Source organism: Triturus cristatus, chromosome 4_1 (genome assembly GCF_964204655.1).
Source record: "Triturus cristatus chromosome 4_1, aTriCri1.1, whole genome shotgun sequence".
Classification (NCBI taxonomy): Eukaryota; Metazoa; Chordata; class Amphibia; order Caudata; family Salamandridae; genus Triturus; species Triturus cristatus.
Window position 1 is genome coordinate 199467999 of NC_140585.1, and position 19831 is coordinate 199487829.

Here is a 19831-nt window from a genome sequence, read left to right on the forward strand (position 1 = left end):
AGTGACAGGATGTTTGCTGGACTGTATGGATACTGACTAGGGAATTGAAAGTGTGAAAGACAAGTGTCTAGGTGGTTAGAAGACTGCATGCATAGTGGATAGGGGTTTGAAGAAGTCCATGTGCTAAGGCCTGGCTCAGTGCATGAATACTTAGACAGTGACTGAATCATTAGAGTACTGGAAAGAGAGTGTCTTGGTGATTTTATAAGTGTTTGGGTTTTGGCACAGTAAATGGATTAGTACATGGTGCTGAATGGGTCACTAGAGGACTGCAAAGGGAGTGACAGGGTGTTTCCTGGAAGTGTGTGGATACTGACTAGGGAATTGAAGGTGTAAAAGACAAGTGTATAGTATGTTAGAACACTACATGCATACTGCATAGACATTTGAAGCAGTCTATTTGGAAAATGAATGGTTCACAACATAAGTACTTAGAAACTGACTAAATCATCAGACTACTTCTAGGACAGTGCCTGGGTAAAACTTTTAAATGTTCAGTTCTACCACAGTGAAGAGAATAGTACATGGTACTGCACCTTAGTGTCAAACCCTGACTCATTTAATCAAAGTATAAGCAAAGACTGCCTTCTAATGCTACTAAAACTTGACAACCTGACCGGTTTTAAAACAGTTATCTGCCACCAAATACACAATGTTACCAAATGCTTCTCTCACAGTGGTTCCCAAATGCACACAAACTCACTGTGTGATTCTAGACAACAGCCACTATCACTAGAAGTTTACCAAACTCATTCACTACTGTGGAAGTGGTAAGGGAACTGCACACAATCTACATATTTCAGGACTGCACTTTTCTGTCAAAGCCTGACTCATTTAATCAAAGCATAAGTAAAGACTGGCTTCTAATGCTACTAAAACTTGACAGCATGACCCGTTTTAACCCCTTCGCTGCCAGGCCCTTTCCCCCTCCTGTGCCACGCCCTTTTTTGGCTATTTGGGGTAGTGCGCGCTGAGGCCCCTGTAACTTTTTGACCACATAAGGTATCCACGCCAAATTTGCGTCCTTTTCTTCCAACATCATGGGGATTCGGAAGGTACTCAGGGTTTGTGGATTCCCCTGGAGGGGTCACAGAAATGAACCAAAATACAGCAAAATTTAGTTTTTTTGGGGGGAAAATGGGAAAAACGGGCTGCAAATGAAAGCATCTGCGTTTTTCCCTGCAAGTGTTATCAAAAAAGGGTTTGTGGGGCTGAAATCACAATTTTTCAGCTTTTAGGGATACCAGACTTTTGTCAGAAACCCAACATTTTTTACACAGTTTTGGCATTTTTCTGGGACATAGCCTATTTTTGCTATTTTTTGTGCTTTCGACCTCCTTCCAGTTAATGGTAGAAATGGGTACAAAAGCAATAATGGATCCTGGAAAGCTATACATTTTAGAGAAGTAGACAAAATTCTGAATTCAGCAAGGGGTCATTTGTGTAGATCCATCAAGGTTTCTTTATAGAAACTAACAGTTAAAAATAGGATACATTGAAAATTTGTTGAAAAAAAGCGCCTTTTGTTTCAACGTTTTCACCTGTAACTTCTTCTAATTATGACAGCTCTTTGAAAGCAATATACCGTTACATCCGCTGGACATTACTGGTTGTGGGGATATATAGGACTTGTAGGTTCACCAAGAACCCGATGAACCCAGAGCCAAAAACTGAGCAGCAACTTGCAATGTTTTTTTATTATGTACCGGGTATATATAGTAATTATTCTGTAAAAATGTGTACATGGAAAAATCGGTATGAAAGACACCTATGTATTTCTGAAATGGGAACAAAATATAGAGTTTAGAAACAGTAGATATTTGCACATTTCCGAATTTGGAAATACTCCTACTAGCATGAGAATTATCAGTCATTTGTGTGGGAGGCCCAAGTACCCGCGACAGGCAAGGGTCCAAAACGTAGTGCGCCTCAACAGGCAAGGGTCCTAAACGTAGTGCGCCTCACTACGTTTTGGACCCTTGCCCGTGGCGGGTCCTTAGGCCTCCCACACAAGTGAGGCACCGTTTTTATTGGGAGACCCGGGGGAACACTGGGTGGTAGTAAATTTGTGTCAGCCCGGTGATGCCACAACTTGTGAAAAAGGTGATTTATTTCAGCTAAATTTGAGGTTTGCAGGGCATTCTGGGTAAGGAAACGTTGGGGGATCCACACAAGCCATACCTCCCTGGAATCCCCCGGGTGTCTAGCTTTCAGAAATGTGTGGGTTTGGTAGCTTTCCCTAGGTGGCCGCCGAGCACTGGGCCAAAAACCCAAGTGACCCCCCTTGCAAAACCAGGTCGTTTTGAGATAGGCAATTTTCATGTCGCCTCACTACGTTGTGGGCCCTTGCCTGTCGCGGGTACTTGGGCCTCCCACACGAGTGAGGCACCGTTTTTATCGGGAGACCCGGGGAACGCTGGGTGGTAGGAAATTTGTGTCAGCCCGGTGATACCACAACTTTCCCACACAAAAATGTGTGAAAAAAGTGATTTTTTTCCAGCTAAATTTGAGGTTTGCAGGGCATTCTGGGTAAGGAAACGTTGGGGGATCCACACAAGCCATACCTCCCTGGAATCCCCCGGGTGTCTAGTTTTCAGAAATGTGTGGGTTTGGTAGGTTTCCCTAGATAGCCGCCAAGCCCGGGGCCAAAAACTCATGGGACCCCCTTTGCAAAACCAGGTTGTTTTGTGATAGGTAATTTTGATGTCTCCTCAATTGGTTTTGGGCCCTTGCCTGACGCGGGCACTAGGCCTACCCACGCAAGTGAGGTACCATTTTTCTCGGAAGACTTTGGGGAACGCGGGGTGGGTGGAATTTTGTGGACCCACGCAGATTCCAGAACTTTCCACCACAGAAATGTGAGGAAAATTTGTTATTTTGGACACATTTTTAGGTTTGCAATGGATTCAGGGTAACAACTTGGTGAGAGCCTAAAGTCACCCCATCCTGAATTCCCCTCGGTGTCTAGTTTTAAAAAATGTACAGGGTTGCTAGGTTTGCCTACGTGCCAACTGCGCTAGGGCCCAAAATCCACAGGTATGCACATTGCTAAAAAAAAGCCGGAGCCCAGTGGGCTTTCTGCCGCCCTGGGGGGGAATCGGGGAAGGGGGTTTCATCCCGATATGCCCCTAAAGGGGCAGAAAGACTGTGGCTGTTTTTTGTGGGGGTGGGGGCTTTGGTATGACCATTTTGGGCAGCCCCTACCCCCACGCATAAAAAAAGCCTGCGTACTCGCTGGCACCTAGTGGGCTTTCTGCCCCCCTCCCCAGGGGGCAGATCAGGGGCCGCTGCCGCCAACTACCCTCCCGGGGGGGCGGAAAGACTGGAGTTTCTCTGGGGGTGGGGGTATTGTCATGCCCATATTGGGGAGCCCCTACCCCTACACTAATAAAACAAAAAAATCCTTGGTTTCTAGTGGGCTTTCTGCGCCCCCCAGGGGGGGCCAGATTGGGGGCTTCAGCTCCCATCTGCCTCTGGGGGGGCAGAAAGACTGTCATTTTTGTGGGGGGGAGGGTGGGGGCATTGGCGTGCCCGTTTCGGGCAGCCCACACCCTAAAAACAATTGCGCAAAAAAAAATCCCTGGTGGATAGTGGCCTTTCTGCCCCTCTGGGGGGGGGGGGGCAGAAAGGCTGTAATGGTGGCGGGGTGGGGGCATTGGCGTGCCCGTTTCGGGCAGCCTCCACCCTAAATAAAATCCATCACCCTAAAGAAAATTGCGCGAAAAAAAATTCCTGGCTTTCCGCCCCCCGAAGGGGCAGATTAGGGGCCAATGCCCCATATGCCCCCCAGGGGGGCAGAAAGGCTGTAATGATGGCGGGTGGGTGGGGGCATTGGTGTGCCCGTTGCGGGCAGCCCCCACCCTAAAAAAAAACTAAAACCTAATCCCTGGTATTTAGTGGGCTTTCTGCCCCCCCGAAGGGGCAGATTAGGGGCCAATGCCCCATCTGCCCCCCGGGGGGGGGCAGAAAGCCTGTAGTAATTGGGGGGTGGGGTGGGGGCATGGGCCTGCCTGTTTTGGGCAGCCCCCACCCCTATTTTTATTTGTAAAAAAAATTCCCTGGTGTCTAGTGGGCTTTTTGCCCCCCCCAGGGGGACAGATTGGGGGTTAATGCCCCCATCTGCCCCCCAGGGGGGGCAAAAAGGCTCAATAGTGCCAACGTTATTTGGGGGGAGCAAAGGCCCTTGCCCAAGGGGCCGCTCCCCCCTACTTGGTGTCTAGTGGGTGGATCCCTGCTTGGGGATCGCCCCAAGCAGGGATCCACTGGGGAGGGGTACCATTGGAAAGGGGAGATTCTCCCCTTTCCAACGATACCTCTCCCGTCTTTCTACGTGCTCAGGGGGCTGAGATAGCCCCCTGAGCACGTAGAAAGAGAAACTGAAATGAGCCTCGGGAGCTGGGGAAGCTCTTCCCCAGCTCCCGAGGCTATTTTTAATTAAAGGGAATCCCTCTGTTGCCCGCACCAGAGGGATTCCCTAGGGAATGTCTCATGACGTGCTGGACTCGTCATGGGCACAGCGCGACTGTGCTCCATGACGAGTCCAGCACGTCATGGGCACAGAAGGTGTTAAAAGAGTTATCTGTCAGAAAATACACAATGTTACCAAATGCTTCTCTCACAGTGGTTTCAAAATGCACACAGACTCAGTGTGATTCTAGACAACAACCACTATCCCTAGGAGTTTACCAAAACTTATTTACCACTATGGAAGTGGTAAGGGAACAGCACACAATGTGCATATTTCAAGAGTGCACTTTTGTGTCAAAGACTGATTCATTTAATCAACGCATAAGCAAAGACTGGCTTCTAATGCTACTAAAACTTGACAACATTACAGGTTTAAAAACAATTGTCTGTCAACAAATACATAATTTTACCAAATGCTTCTCTCACAGTGGTTCCCAAATGCACACAGACTCACTGTGTGATTCTAGACAAACAACACTATCCCTTGCACTATACCAAAACACATTTCTTCATCTACAATGAGTACTACATTTTAGTGCAGAAACATAACTCATTTCACAAATTCATAAACAATGACTGGTTTCTAATTCTACCAAAATATAAAAACTGCATAGTTATCGGTCTACAAACACATGAAAAAAACAAATGCTCATCACAGAATGGTTTCTACATGCGCACACACACTGTCAACAAGATTGTAGAGAAAAAAAGTACTCCCTACACTTTAGCAGGAGAAATACATTAGTCTGATTAAAATAAAAATAGTCTACATACATCCCCTCACAATTAAATAACTCACCTTTCAAGATGTTTTGTAGATTAAGAAGTATATCAGTCACACACCAGATTTTCATATACAGAATCTCTGCACTGTGCCATTCTTTGGTTCTGCTGACAGGTGCAAAGTTTCCCTCTCATTTTCCACACATATACATGTAAACATCAAATCACATTCCTTCCCACATAAATTCAAAAGCAAACACACATTTCTATTGGTTAAACATGTCAACCCTTTCCAAATGACATAAACTTCAACCCTTCCCCCAATCTGCCTTCTGCCCGTTACCATAGAAACATGTCATAGAACACTGTACTGAGCACACAGGTCACAAGTTCAGCACACACAATGTTGCTAATCAAGACAGCAAGTGTGCTTGACTTCTCAATCATATCAGCTTATCATATATAATGTTCCTTACAATCAGTTTTTGTTAACCAATAAGAATCATGCGTTTAAAAAACAGAAATATACACCTTACCTTTCAGTTTAGAAGGTTGTCAAACAACCAATCATTTCTTTTCTTTTTTCAAAACTGCATCTTAGCCACTATTTTAGAAACAAATTACTTTCCAGACTGCCATTTCATTTACAGAGACCATCTGAGTGCATCCAGACCTCCTTACAAGATGCTTACAGTGTGGATTGTGGGACACAGCTACATTTTCTGGAGCCAAAGGTATGCAAGGCATTCACAAAGACCTAGGTTTGCCAAAAGTAGACATTAAATGGATTGGACAGAGAGGGTTAAAGTGGCACCAATTGATGCCATTGGTGAAATCCTTCATGCAAATCCAACACCCTGACCTCATAATAGTGCACTGTGGTGGCAATGACCTAGGCACTTTGACTGGGGTAGGTCTGGAAATGCTTATGAAGGACACCTTTGCACAACTGATTTCACTTTTCCCTAAAACTGCCTTTGTGTATTCTAACATATGCCAAAGGCAGAAATGGAACTGGTCCGATCATTTTTGTCCACAGATTGAGAAAGCTAGGAAACATGTGAATAAATCTGTTTCTGCTTTTCTCCGAGACTACAGAATGGGGTCCATTTACAATAACAATCTGCGCTTTCATATGCAAGAGATGTATAGGAGAGATGGAGTACTCTTTACTGATGAAGGAAACCGAGTCAACAACTGTATAGGTACTTACTTATAAGTACCAAAAACTCTGAATGAACACAACGGCTCTTTTTAGAGCCACTCAAGAACAAAACACTTAACCTTAATCTTTATCTTCCAACAATTTCATTTTTTTTCCCCTTGGATCCACGAACCCACCGCGAGAGAATCCGTGCATCCAACGCGAAAGGATGCGCGCACCGTGCGCGCATTTCGCAGTTTAAAAAAAAAAAGGGGGGGCCCAGGGGGTCCTTCTGGGACCCCCTAAGCACCTCTAGAGGGTCAGAGTATTTCCACTCTGCCCCCTTTATATGTTTTACACACTTATTCCCCTTGCTTCTTCAGCCTCGCTTCTACCGAGGCAGAAAATGGCCGCCAACAGTTCCTGGTTTCGAATGTAGACAGACACTTGACAGCCAATTAGCATTCAGCGCGCGATCGGGAGGGTGCGCGCTCGGTTCGGGGAGGGTGCGCTTACGGTGCGGGTAGGGTCCGCGGATCCTCCCCGGCCATAGATATTTATGTACTTTTAACTCTAATTTTCTCAGGAACTACTGAACAGATTCACACCATTTATGCAAAAGGCACGAGTCTGAACTGAGGACTACCTCTTTAACAAATTTGATGTCATTCCGTTCAGCGGTTCGGGCTGTAGCTTCGACAACAGATCCAATGGGAAATTGCATGGGGAAAACGCGTTTTGGGACCCCCCTTTTTTCTCAGCCCCCGCTTGACGAATCACCATGAAACTTGCAGGGTAGGAGCGGAGCGGAGCTGGCCAAAAGTTTACAAAATTTCGCGAGGATTCATCAACCGGCGCCAGACTTATTGGGAATAGAATGTTGCGGATTTCCTATGGAAAATAGGTCCTAACAATAACTATCTACTGGCGACCGCCAGTAGATTATATTTTGTTTAGAAAAACTATTCGCATAACCTATTAATACAAAATGTCAACTTTTTCTCTTCCTCTGACGTTTTCCTAATTCAAACTGTCAGGATAGACTTCTTAAATAATTCCTATTTCTCTAATAATTCCCCAAGGGAAAGAAAAACAGTCTGCCAAGTTTAACTAAATAAACCTCTATTTCTCTGACGATTCCTAAACAAAAGGTCTGTCAGGATCAACAAAACACATTTAATTCTCTCTCTTCCTCTCTGACGATTCCTAAACAAAGGTCTGCCAGGATTAACTAAATACACATCTCCGTTTGTAACAGTTGTGGGTCAATACACAATTCGACAATCACCCTTTTTCTCTACCTTATCTGGCCGCTGTAGACGTCTCCCAGACCGGTACCCCTGTCGTCCAAAAAACAGATCTTTCGTATCAACGGGCGTCTGTCATCCTCCTCAAATTGTGCATGACTAAATTAGTTGTCCGGAGCGGCCCCGAAGGGGAACCTCCCCAGCGGCAGGCAGGAGCAAAGGGGATCTCTTGGCTGGCTCTGCCACGATGTCATGAAAAAATCCTTTAAGCAGTGCAAATCATTTAATCACCACATCTGCAACAAAAGGGAGTACAAAAAGGTTTATTGTACATGCCAGGCTAATTCAGCTGGGAGAGTGATGTGCTATGAGCGAAGCACAAGTCAGTCTCAACTAACATACACTTCAAGTCTACTTCTTATAATACTAATTTTGACCTAGATCCATATTTAATACAATGTTCACAATAGAAAAAGCTTCCTGCTTTTCCGTTGCGTCCCACCCAGATTACATACATTTATTTAAAGAACAGCTCTTTCCTGTTGTTAGTGACGTCTCATGCCAAACTAACAGACTACAATGGAAAACATTTTTGCTGCTCTGAATTTCCTGTTAAATATCCTAGGCAGGACGTTCTCAGCTCGAATACAATGAAGAGGAAAAAACACTTAAACCAAACCGCATTGAGACCTTTTTTTGAAAACCAGCTGTAGGTTATTTCCAGATACAATTGTGCAACTTTAACATGCACGTTTAAACAGCATTATACAGTTTTCCTGTCTTTACATGATATTTCACAGTGTGTGGGCACGTGACAGATAAAACTGAATAATTAGGTCCTAAATCTAAATTAGCGTTTTGATTTCTTTCAGTAGCATGAATACACAGTGACCGCCCGGGGAGAGACCAAACCATATACTAAAATAGAGGGATGCGTATCGAGACTCAAGTCAAGACTGTACACAGAAGACGTAGAAGTGTTGGGGACCCAAGGAACCACCCTTGGTAAGTACCCAGAATCCCCACGAAGGCTTTGTGCAGTGTGGGAATACGACCACGTCCTCAATTTAAGTCAATGGGTAAGTTGCGGTTGCAAATTTAAAGAAGGACCCTTCCCAGTGGACCCTGAAGAAACCCTGTGGAAGACAAAAGTTTGGAGAGCCATCCCACCCGCGGATACCCTAGGAACCAGGATATCTACACCAGGGAAGCCGGGTGCATAGGTGTGAAGTGGCGTTGGATACTGCTGTCAAACTCAATGGAGAAATTCGGGAAGATGCCGCTGTTGAAGAAGGTGAAGGTGTCCGGTGGAACCCGAAGGTGGATTCAAGTTGAGAAGTACCTGCAAGCAGAGGGGAGTCTATGCCACTCAGGAGTGACCAGGAGGCACGGGAGATGAATGCTCACTGATGTCGGGTGATGCAGGAGAGTTTTCGATGACCTTAGAGCTGCAGCTGTGTGGACCAGACGACACTGTGGAAGACCAGGAGCCCTTCACAAGCTGTACCCGCCAGATTACGAGAGCTGAAGTGTCGGTGTCCAGGAGCACCAACAAGCCTTGGCAACCGCAAACAACGTGGCAAGCGAAAAAAGCGCAGAGTTGGGACCAGCAAGGTCCAAGTGACTCACCACAAGCATGGAGTAGGTGTAGGCCCCAAGGAATCAGGGGAGCACACAGGAATCAAAGAAATCCCTTGAAAGGACCCAAAGATCTCTGGAGACGAGAGTCGCCCAGCCTTAGCAACAGCCAGCCGAAGCAGTGCACAAGGGTTAGGTTCCAGCAGTCCCGATGAGGGATACTGGCCACAGATTTGGTCTGAAGACAGAGCAGGCCTTGAGGGAGTTGTAGAATCCGCCACCTGTGTTATTGAACCTGTGGGAGTCCGTAGGAGCCCAGGAGCAGCAAACCAGTCACTTATGTTTGCGTTGTCTGCGGATGCAGGGGAGTGACTCCTTCACTCCAAGGGAGATTCCTTTGGGTATCTTGGATGTCCACATGTCCTGTGAGGAACCTGTATTGATCATGGACTCTGTAGGTACAGCGGACTTGGAGCACAATAAGATCTGAAGTACACTGAGTCTTCCTGGTTGCATACTCTGTTCCCAAAGCGAAGACCGATGTGGTCAGTCCGACACGGTCAAACTTTTCAGATGGTTGAAGATGATGCATAGTTAAATCGGAATTGAATCCCGCGACGTATCAAAGGCCCCACCCTTGGGTAAGCCCTTGAGTACCCTTAGAAAAGTGTTGGAATTCATTCAGAGGTCCTCCCAGAGAAGGGGCTGGACAGTGGGGAGGATACTCCCCTGTCCTTTGGCCAATTATGTGCCAGGGTGGGAGCCCACGGCTCCCTGAGCTGGTTTGAACTGGAGTATGCAAGAAGGGCACCGCATGTGCCCTTCAAGCAGTCTTAGTGGCACTGGAAAGCACCCTAATCCTGTCCCAATAAACTAAACCCTGTCTGGGAGGTGGTCACACATCCTGTGACAGGATATTTATTGTTCTGCATTCCTTTGCTCAAGCTTGGCTCCGCAGCAGGGGGGCAGAAACATGTCTCTGGTCGGCAGCAGCCCTAGCTTGCTGTACGCTTCTAGAAGACTGGCACCAGTAGCAATGAGGGCCTCCCGGAAGAGCTTACAGTGCATGGAATTATACCTCCCACACCATTTACCGTGTGGAGGTATGGTAGGATTCCAACATGTTTGATACCAAACATAACATGGTTCGTTACAGCCAGTTTTGCTATGGTCATCCCGTAATGATGCATGGCCACTCTAGATGTCGTAATGGTAATGCACTTACAACCTGGTAGAATGGACTCCTAAGGTTTATAGGAGTACCCTGCTCATTCAGGAGCACCCTCCCACTTAGAACCGAGCACCCTGCCTTCAGGATTAAAAGGCCTGCTTTAGGAGCGACCTATAGGTTTTAAGTGTAGTGACCTCAGAAGGGAAACCTATATCTGTCGTACGTAGTGCTAGCACCAGCTTACACAGGCTGCAGTGGCAGGCCTGTGGTTACAGTTTTAGTGGTCTCCCATTGGTGGCATTCTACATGCTTTAGCCCATGGCGGGCCTGGATGGTCCTTTGCCCTGGGTACCTCTCTACCATATACTAGGGAATTGTAAGGGTATACCAGTATCCAATCTGGGATGTACCTAAGCACTTGCATAACCAATGTAGGGGAGAAAGCACAGAGACTGGGGTCCTGATTAGCAGGATCCCAGTCAGACTAGTCAGAAACAGCATAACACCAGACAGAAAGTGGGGTAACCATAAAAGCAGATCCTACTTTCCTACACCTGGTGCCTAATTTTGTGGTGTGAGTTGTCATAGACAATTGATTTGAGGCCTTTGAGGTGGCCTTGTGTATACATAGAGTCCCTGATGAGAACTCTGATTGTAGGCTAATCCCGGAAGCACATGAAGGATACCTTCTTGGACCTTGAGAACGCTAACAGGATGGCATACGCTCCTATGAAGGAAGCACTTGTTGTGAAGATAGGTTAAATCCCCCAAAAATATTTTCTGAGGTAGGTTCAGTGATAACCAGTTATGGGTTGATTTGTGGATTACTCCTATAAGGCGGATGATTGAGTGAAGGGCAGCAAAGTAAATGATTATGATGGGCTTTACAATTTGAAAAGGAACAAACACTTGTTCAGTAATTGTTTTCCAGATTTGCGCAAACACGTTGATTCAAAGCTCACTGTACCCAGAGAGCTTGGGATGGAAGCTGGCCAATAGATCAGCACCAGGTTTGCTGTGGACTTTGATTTAAATATGTATTAAGTTCATAAGCCAACTTGTTTCTTAAGTTACTTATGAAAATAAATAAAATTGGAGTTGTCCCAGTCATGCCCCCTCTTTCTCTCCTTATATGTGATACTATCTGTGAATAATGTGATTGTGTTAGGGGACTCTGGGGAGAGGTGGCTGAGAGGTTGACCAGCTATTCTGAATAGTTTAGGGGAGTCCTTGGGACTCTGATTGAGGTGAGGGAGATTCTTATGTGGTCAGGCTGTGGAGAGACGGATAGGACTTTAGAGGAGATTGTGACTCAGGGGTATGTGAATTAAGGTTTGGGGTAGATGTCGTGCGGGAGAGCACAGGAGTGAGGTATATGCGTTGAGCATTCATGAATGTCCGCTTTGAAAAGGACTCTAATATGAGTTTTTCTTAATGCTTCAAGATTGGTGTCTATGCCATGAATCCAGATATTATTTTACGAGTTTTCCTGCACTATGCGTAAAATACCGAAACCCCTTCTCCCCCAATATCACGGCATCTAAATTAAGAACATCAGGCAGGAACAGATTGCTTCAAGGTGGCAGAACACTATTCCTTATAATCTCCAATTTCTAAAATGTTGTGGCATGCACTGTCACTCATTCAGAATCTGCAATCCCTCCATCTCAGCCTCTGAACTACTCCTCATTAGACACATTCAAGAAGGAGATAAAGCTACTTTTTGTTCCTAAGGCACCTTCATATCTTAAGATAACCTCACCCTATGATTCCCCCTCCAAACTCTTTTTCATTTGTATCTTTTCATGTTCCTATCCCCTTTGCATTCCAAATTAACTAATTCTGCATTGGAATTGGATTCCTTAGCTACACTCCTCCACTCTCTCGCACTCACTTCCACTCCCTCTAACATATGTTTCTGCGAGTGATTCTATCCCACTATTGTACTTTTTTGTGTTACATAGAGGTGTTGTTTCATCAGAGTATTGTTCATATGTAAAATACTCTCAACTTTAATCCTGTACTTTCTTTGCTATTCATTTTTCAGTCTTAGTAAACTGTTAGTGAATTTATTTTCCCCTTGCGCCTTTGCAGTATATAGGAGCTTCATGTGTTATCAATGTACTGTACATATTTAATATATTTATAACATTACTCGTATACTTCTTCTGCTCTGCATTTGTATGAAATGCTCTGTATACCAATTATTCACTTCTGTAAATCATTCTGATACCCATGGGCTATGTTTGCACTGCACAAAACTGCATAATTCAATGCGTACAAAATTTGGAAGTCATGAGAATATGTACTAAGGTCTCTACTTCTGATACACAAAAGTGGCGTTATATAGAGTAATTCTGATGGTTTCCTCCTCTTGATGATTTGATCAAAGGGTGGAATGTAGCCAAAGCAGATAGACAAACTCACCATAGAATACAGTAATCAATGATTTAAATAAGTTTTCCCTAAATCTGTCTCTAAGTTTTTTGTTCTTTTTTTGTCCGTTAGACCTGCTTTGCCTGCTGCCCAATGGATATTCTCCGAGACCAGCTGGAAGATATGCTGCCTGTCCTAGAAGATCTCATTCAGAAATGCGACTTTTTGGGTGAGAGCTACCAGACATTGTCTTCTTCAAGTCCTTGCTAGAAATGGGATCCACAGTTTGATTCAACTTGTAGCACAGCTTTCATTTGAAATCTGCATTAATTCATAGAATAGATGTGTTGATCTACTGTGCCATGAATAACTGTTGGCCTTCCTTGCAGCACTGGATATGGAATTTACTGGCCTTCATTCTCTTGCACATGGTAAACAGCCAAGGTGAGTTACTAATTAATATAGTGAATGCATTGAAGTGAGTGCTAAAACCGTTCAAAGCTCCTGCAAGTACTCAATGATTTAGGATGTGTTAAGGATGGGTAATGTTACATAGCCTGTCTTCAAAGATTACACATCTATGATCCAGATTCTTAATGTAAAGTAGAACTGTATTTATTTATTTATTTTTGGAATTTATACAGCGCGTACAATTGCCCGTAGGCGTCTCGGCGCTAGAAACTTTGAATGTATTCCCGAGGTTAAACCGGTAACTATTCTTGATCAAACAGCCAGGTCTTTATCTTTCTACGGAGATGCATCAGGGATGGGCTGTCTTTGATGGATGCTGGCAGGGAGTTCCATAACCTGGGAGCTGCCACAAGGAAGCGTCTATCGCCCCAGTTAACTGTTTTTGTTCGTGGTATTTGAAGGATTTTAAGGTTGTTAGATCGGAGCGATCTTATGGAGGACTGGTATCTGAGATGAGATTTCAGGAAATGTGGACCACAGTTGTGCAATGCTTTATAGAGCTTTAAACTTGATCCTGTTTCGAATCTTGAGCCAATGCAAGTCCCTTATAGTCTCAGAGATTGGTGAGAACTTAGGGATTCCAGACAGGAGGCGGGCTGCAGCATTCTGGATGGTCTGCATTTTGTTGGTCACTCTTGCTTGGGCGTTGATGAATAAGCCGTTACAATAGTCAAGAGATGACAGCACGAGGGCGCTTACCAGCGTCTTACCTACTGAGGTTGGTAAAAACGGCATGATTTTCTTGATCAACCTAAGTTTGTGATGGGCTGTTGCTGCTACTTTATTTGAGTGGGCGATAAAATTTAATTTATCGTCAAAAATCACCCCCAGATTTCTGACGGTGATGGCTGGTGTAGGTGGTGTTCCGTGCGTAGGGGGCCACCAGGTGTTTGACCATCCTGGGGAGAGATGTCCAAATATGACGACCTCCGTTTTTTCGGCATTTAACTTTAGACAGTTAGAGGCCATCCACTCACCGATCGCCCGCATGCCCTCTTGGAAGTTTTCAGCTACCTTATCTCCATTTCCATTAATGGCCAACACAAGCTGGGTGTCATCCGCGTACGAAGTAAGGCTCATCCCATAGGCCTTGATGACAGAGGCCAGGTCCGACACGTAGATATTAAATAGTGTCGGACTAAGGGATGAGCCTTGGGGAACCCCACACGCTAGTGACAGCTTGTGCGATTGGAAAGGCCCCAGTGTGACCACCTGTGATCTACCAGCCAAGAAGGAGGAGAGCAGATTTCTAGCCATGTGGCGAATGCCCAAGTTTTCGGCACGGTCGACCAAGATCTTGTGGTCGACCGTGTCGAAAGCTGCCGACAGATCGAGCAGTACGAGTATTGCTGTACCTCCCTGGTCCTGGATCACTCTTATGTCCTCTGTAGCTTTTATTAAGGCAGTTTCGGTTCCGTGGAACTTGCGGAAACCAAATTGGGTGTTGTCCAATAGTTGATGTTTTTCTATGAACTCTGAGAGTTGTGAGTTCATAGCCTTTTCCACTACCTTTGCTAAAAAGGGGAGACTGGCTATGGGGCGGTAGTTTTTTGGTTGGTCCTTCTTGTCCAAATGAACTTTCTTAAGTAGGGGTTTGACCAAGGTATTTTTAAGGGAGTCTGGGTATATCCCAGTTCTGAACATTGTGTTACAGATAGATACAATGTCAGAGGAGAGATAGTCCATGATCGGACGAATGACTTTTAGAGGACAAGGATCTAATGCTGAGCCTGATGTGATTGTGGCCGTTATTTCCTTGATTTTTGTTTCTCCAAGGTCTAAGAACTGAGAAAGTTCAATATTATTGGTCCCGTTGTTAGATATGGGGGGGCTGATTACTGTTTTTGTGGATAATGCTTGATATATATCATTTACCTTTGTGAAAAAGAAATCAGCCAGAGAATCGCAAAAGACTTGGGATTGTGGAGGATTCAGGTCTGGTGCATTTCCCGCTAAGACCTTAGTTATCTCAAAAAGTTTTTTACTTGAGTTTTTAGCAGAATTGATTTGTTCAGTGAAATAGGATTTTGTGTCTCGACAATAAGAACTTTATATTGTCCGAGTGCTTCCTTATAGCTGGTCTTGCTTTCAGCGCTGTAGGATCTGCGCCAGTGTCTCTCCCTGTTTCTACAGAATTGCCTCTTAATACGGAGCTCCTCTGTAAACCATGGGGCTGATGGCGTTGCTCTGTTTCTAGAGAGTTTTTTAGTTGGGGCTAAGGAGTGGGTGGCGGTATCTATCCACTCCTGAAATTGTCGTGTGGCCAAGTTTGGATCAAATGTTGAGTCAGGACGAGTTTTTTCAAGTAGGCTCGTTAGCTCAGCGTGATCGATGTCCTTCCAAACTTTGATGGTTTGTGGTTTCGGTACAGAGTGGGGTTTGGGTCTAATTAATGTGACTGATATTTTTAAAAAAATGGCGAAGTGGTCGGTCCATGGCATTGGTAAGGTATCTATTACATTAACGCCTTGCATATTAGTGAAAATGCCGTCTAACGTGTGACCGGCTGTATGGGTGGGGGTGGTTACTAGTTGCCGAAGACTCATGGTGTGCATATCTGACATCAAGGACTGGGTATCTTTGTCAGATGCATTCTCAAGATGAAAGTTCAAGTCTCCCAATAATGAAAATGAGTCTTCCAGCGCTGGAGCTTCTAGTATTGCACCCAGATTTGCTAGAAAGTTGGTGCGAGAGCCTGGTGGTCGATATAGTAGGATGCCTTTAAAATGAAACGATGGGGTGAGTTGAAGATCGAAAAGAAGGGCTTCGCAAGAGGTGGAGTGAATGTGAGATATTCTGACTGATATGTGATCGCGGGCGATGATGGCTAGTCCTCCTCCGCGCTGCCCCACTCTATCTAGGCGATAGGCGTTATAGGCTGGGGGGGTAGCAACTGCCATGTCAGGATCGGATGCTCCATCCGTCCATGTCTCCGTAAGAAAGAGACAATCAAGGTTACTGTTGATAATAAGATCATGTATTTCTTGCCGGTGCTTGACAAGAGATCGTGCATTGATTAGTGCAGCGGTGATGTCGGAAGACATAGATGCAATGACAGCATGCGTTTTGATTTTTTCATTCATTATCTGTAACTTCACGTTACAGTGGGGACATATAAATTGTGTGGTATCTGACCATAGGTGTGGATTATATTGAGTGCAGTCGGTGTTAGGCGTGCGCAGTGCCATCAATGTGGATTTGGGGTAGATGTGGGGAGCCTGTCGCGGGGATTGATCAGAGGTTCTGGCCCCTGGCCCGGTCTCGGCACGGACGAGCACAGACGAGCTTGCCTTATGCGCGCCTTTGGCGCGCATTCGTCGCGCCCGCTGCGCTCGTCCGCTGCGCTTCCGGAACATGCACATATTTGTAGGGAGGGAGCAAGGCGAGAGACGTGGCCTCGAGGTGGGCGTGTCCCAGTCAGGGAGAGGGCAATGAAGTTGGCGGGAAAACGGCGATTTTGCCCTTACCAGTGCTCGTTTTTCAGCAGGAAAGGGTCCCTGCACACTGCAGTGATGTGACAGGGAAGGTGAGTGATTTTAAAAGCAAAGTGAAATTTTACAGTTTTAAAACAAAGTTATGCTCAGTTTTCCTTGCTACTCCCGGCTGTGCCTCAGGAGGGTTCAAAGTTGTCTTTGTATAGATTCTTGTTGTTCTTGTTGTAGAGTGCTTGTACACTGCAGTTAAGCAGGCGGTGTTGTCGAAACTGCTGTTGATGCACAAACTGTCCATAAAGCCTGCAGCTCAAAGAATCACACCCTCTCCTCATCTGGCCTCTACTACCAGAATGGTATAAATTAGTGCTTTTCAAAGCGGTTTCCTATTGAGCCTTGGTTGTCATCCTAGAAGAATCGCCGCCAGTTTCACCTGTGCATTTTGAAACCAGTCTCTGCTCTCTTCTGAGGCTCATAGCATCCTCCCACCCCTGTACTGATGACATTCATTTCTTTGAACACCTCTCAAACAAGGCTTTGTAAACCTGAGGTCCACTAATAGATTTTGTATGAAACCAAGCTCCCTGAATCACAGTTACTGAAACAGTCCTAATGTTCATCAACACCATACAATTCTACTCGCCAAAGATCAATCAGTCCATTCAGGTACCAAGGTTAAAAGCCGAATGTTCAACCAAAAGACAACTCTTCTAAGCCCAAACAATCAGTTATTAATCAAAACAATTAGTCACAAATTCATGATTTTATTTATTCAAAATTAATAAATCAATACCTTACCCCTTATCAGTAAAAAAAAATCAATAACTCAAATTAATCGTACATTATGAAACATATACATGACTTCAAAATCATAACATCAAAATCAACCTAGCCCCTAACCTCACAGTTACTTAAACCAACAATTACGTCATTTAGTTAAAAACACGGCCCTGCTATAGACACATTGTCCAGACGTCAAGGAGATGTTCTTCCTTCCTTTTGTGGCCAACAGCAGTAGGCAGATTAAAAGCGTCGACACATGGTTTGGTTATGGAACCTTCCCCCTGTCACGGGCCACTACCCCTGTGTTTCCTGTGTGGTCTGCCCATTAACTAAAGTAACAAAGAACATCGAATTTTCCAACGGGGTCACATGGGAATGCAGAACACACACCAACTGCAACACCTCCCATTGCATTTATTTGATAACTTGCCCATGCAATCTCCCCTATATAGGGATGACGACGAGACCAGTAAAAACCAGAATCATTGAACATCGGAGCAATTTCCGGTGTAAGAGAGTGAATACGAAGATGTCCGCACATTTCTTTGAGAAGAATCATTCTCCAGATTCTTTGCAGTGGACAGTTCTCCAATCCTTCAAAAATATTAATAAAGCCAATTTATTCACACTAGCACAAAGGTGGGTAATGAGATTATCATCAAACCGGGAAGGACTGAACGAAGACATCCCCTGGGGCAGCCTTGTAAATATCTGAAACAGTGGACTGGACTACCATGCCTAGTATATTCCACTTGTTGATTTACAGTGAACGTCCTGAGCTAGATAGCGTCCCCCCTCCCCCTCTGGGTAATACACACTGGGTTAGGTTAATAGCCTTCTATCACCTGGAACCCTATGTTGGAATAACGTTATGTTATAGATCTCTTACCCTGATTTTCTAGCCTTTAATCTGAATAAGTAGACCACTTGCCACACAATATGGTTAATATACGGCAGATTTTTTGCCCCAGTACATTTCATCCTCCATTCGTAACAATTATACTAGTAAATACACTATGTGGTTATACACGGCTCGTACGAGATGAGCACTGATGTTTCATTATTTAGTTTTAACATCAATCGCGCAGCGCTATATCAGCCACTTACAGGGAGTGACGTGGGACGCACTCGATCAAAATAGCATTGCCACGAGTAGACCAGAGTTTACATAACCGGAAGGGCCCTCCGCGCACTACTCCTCACGCCCTGCAGATCGCGTGTACCCCTTCCGGCACTTCCAGATAGTGATGCGGCACGCTCCGCTACGCATGAGCGCCATCACGCGTACTCCTGAGCTCGCGCGACCGGAAGGGACCTCCGCATACTAGTTTTTGCCCTGCCGATGAACTAATTGGTTCTCGATCCCCATTGGCTCTCTACCACTATGAATTTCACCCACCAGTTCCTAGTAGTGTCCCCCGAGCCGGCGCGGACACAGGGTAGGTGGGAAGGCATCCCGAACTGCGGAATTTTGTAAGTAATCCCTTTAAGTCTTGGCGCTTATACCTGCGCATTCTACGGGATGCATACTTTGTCCTTGTAGCTTTTGGAAACCGGTTTCTCACAGCTGATCCTTGCGGTTGCATTGTCTCCCTTCCCCCACGTTACCCTGCCCTCCCCTTTTCTTGTACTGACAGGACACTGTACTATTCGGTGTCAACATCCAGCGCCATCTCGTTGGAACCTGTAGCCTTGCTTCTCAGGGTGAGTTGATTATTTAACTTAACTTTTGGTTCTACAGCTTTGTTGCCACTATGCATCTCCTGTACTGTGCAACTTGTAGACACTGCAAGAGCACTCATCACACTACGGACATTATTCCCTTGAGTCAACATAAAGGGTGTTTTGCCATGTCGTTATCACGCAGTTGAACACCACATTAATGTTAATACTGCATGACACCAGTTGGTTGCAGTTTTTAAGGCGATTTGGAACCTGTAGCCTTGCTTCTCAGGGTGAGTTGACTATTTAACTTAACTTTTGGTTCTACAGCTTTGTTGCCACTATGCATCTCCCGTACTGGGCAACTTGTAGACACTGCAAGAGCACTCATCACACTACGGACACTATCCCCTTGAGTCAACATAAAGGGTGTTTTGCCATGTCGTTATCACGCAGTTGAACACCACATTAATTTTATTACTGCATGACACCAGTTGGTTGCAGTTTTTAAGGCATTTCTGCGAAATTTATGTTACAAAAAAATGTTGTTTGATATGTATGTTTGTCCCCCTGTATTTCTTTTGCAGGCTTTTTTCCTCACCTCCATAAGTAACCACTTATTAGGGTGCTGTACCAGTGGTAAGTGCTCCACTAGTCACTACCACTACCAATAAGTGTGTGAACCACTTGGTCCTGAAGAATTGCGGTTATATTTAACCAATGCAAGAAACATGTTGACCACACATCACTATAGCGTAAAACAGACATCTTAACTGCA

General features: G+C 45.1%; 1 protein-coding gene across 8 annotated transcripts in view; it reads left to right on the top strand.

The window, feature by feature from the left end:
- Positions 1 to 19831, top strand: part of PNLDC1 (PARN like ribonuclease domain containing exonuclease 1) — a 374781-nt gene that overhangs the window by 69309 nt on the left and 285641 nt on the right. For 4 of the 8 annotated variants that reach the window (XR_014980732.1, XM_085650474.1, XM_085650473.1 and 1 more), the window contains 2 exons: positions 12839 to 12935; positions 13096 to 13150. Coding sequence is in view for 7 of the 8 variants with exons in the window: in XM_085650473.1 (XP_085506599.1) it covers positions 12839 to 12935; positions 13096 to 13150 (152 nt within the window). In the remaining variant the exon portion in view is untranslated. Of the gene's footprint in view, positions 1 to 8477; positions 8587 to 12836; positions 12936 to 13095; positions 13151 to 19831 lie in introns of those variants that run through there. The other 4 variants (XM_085650477.1, XM_085650476.1, XM_085650475.1 and 1 more) reach the window with 3 other exon arrangements.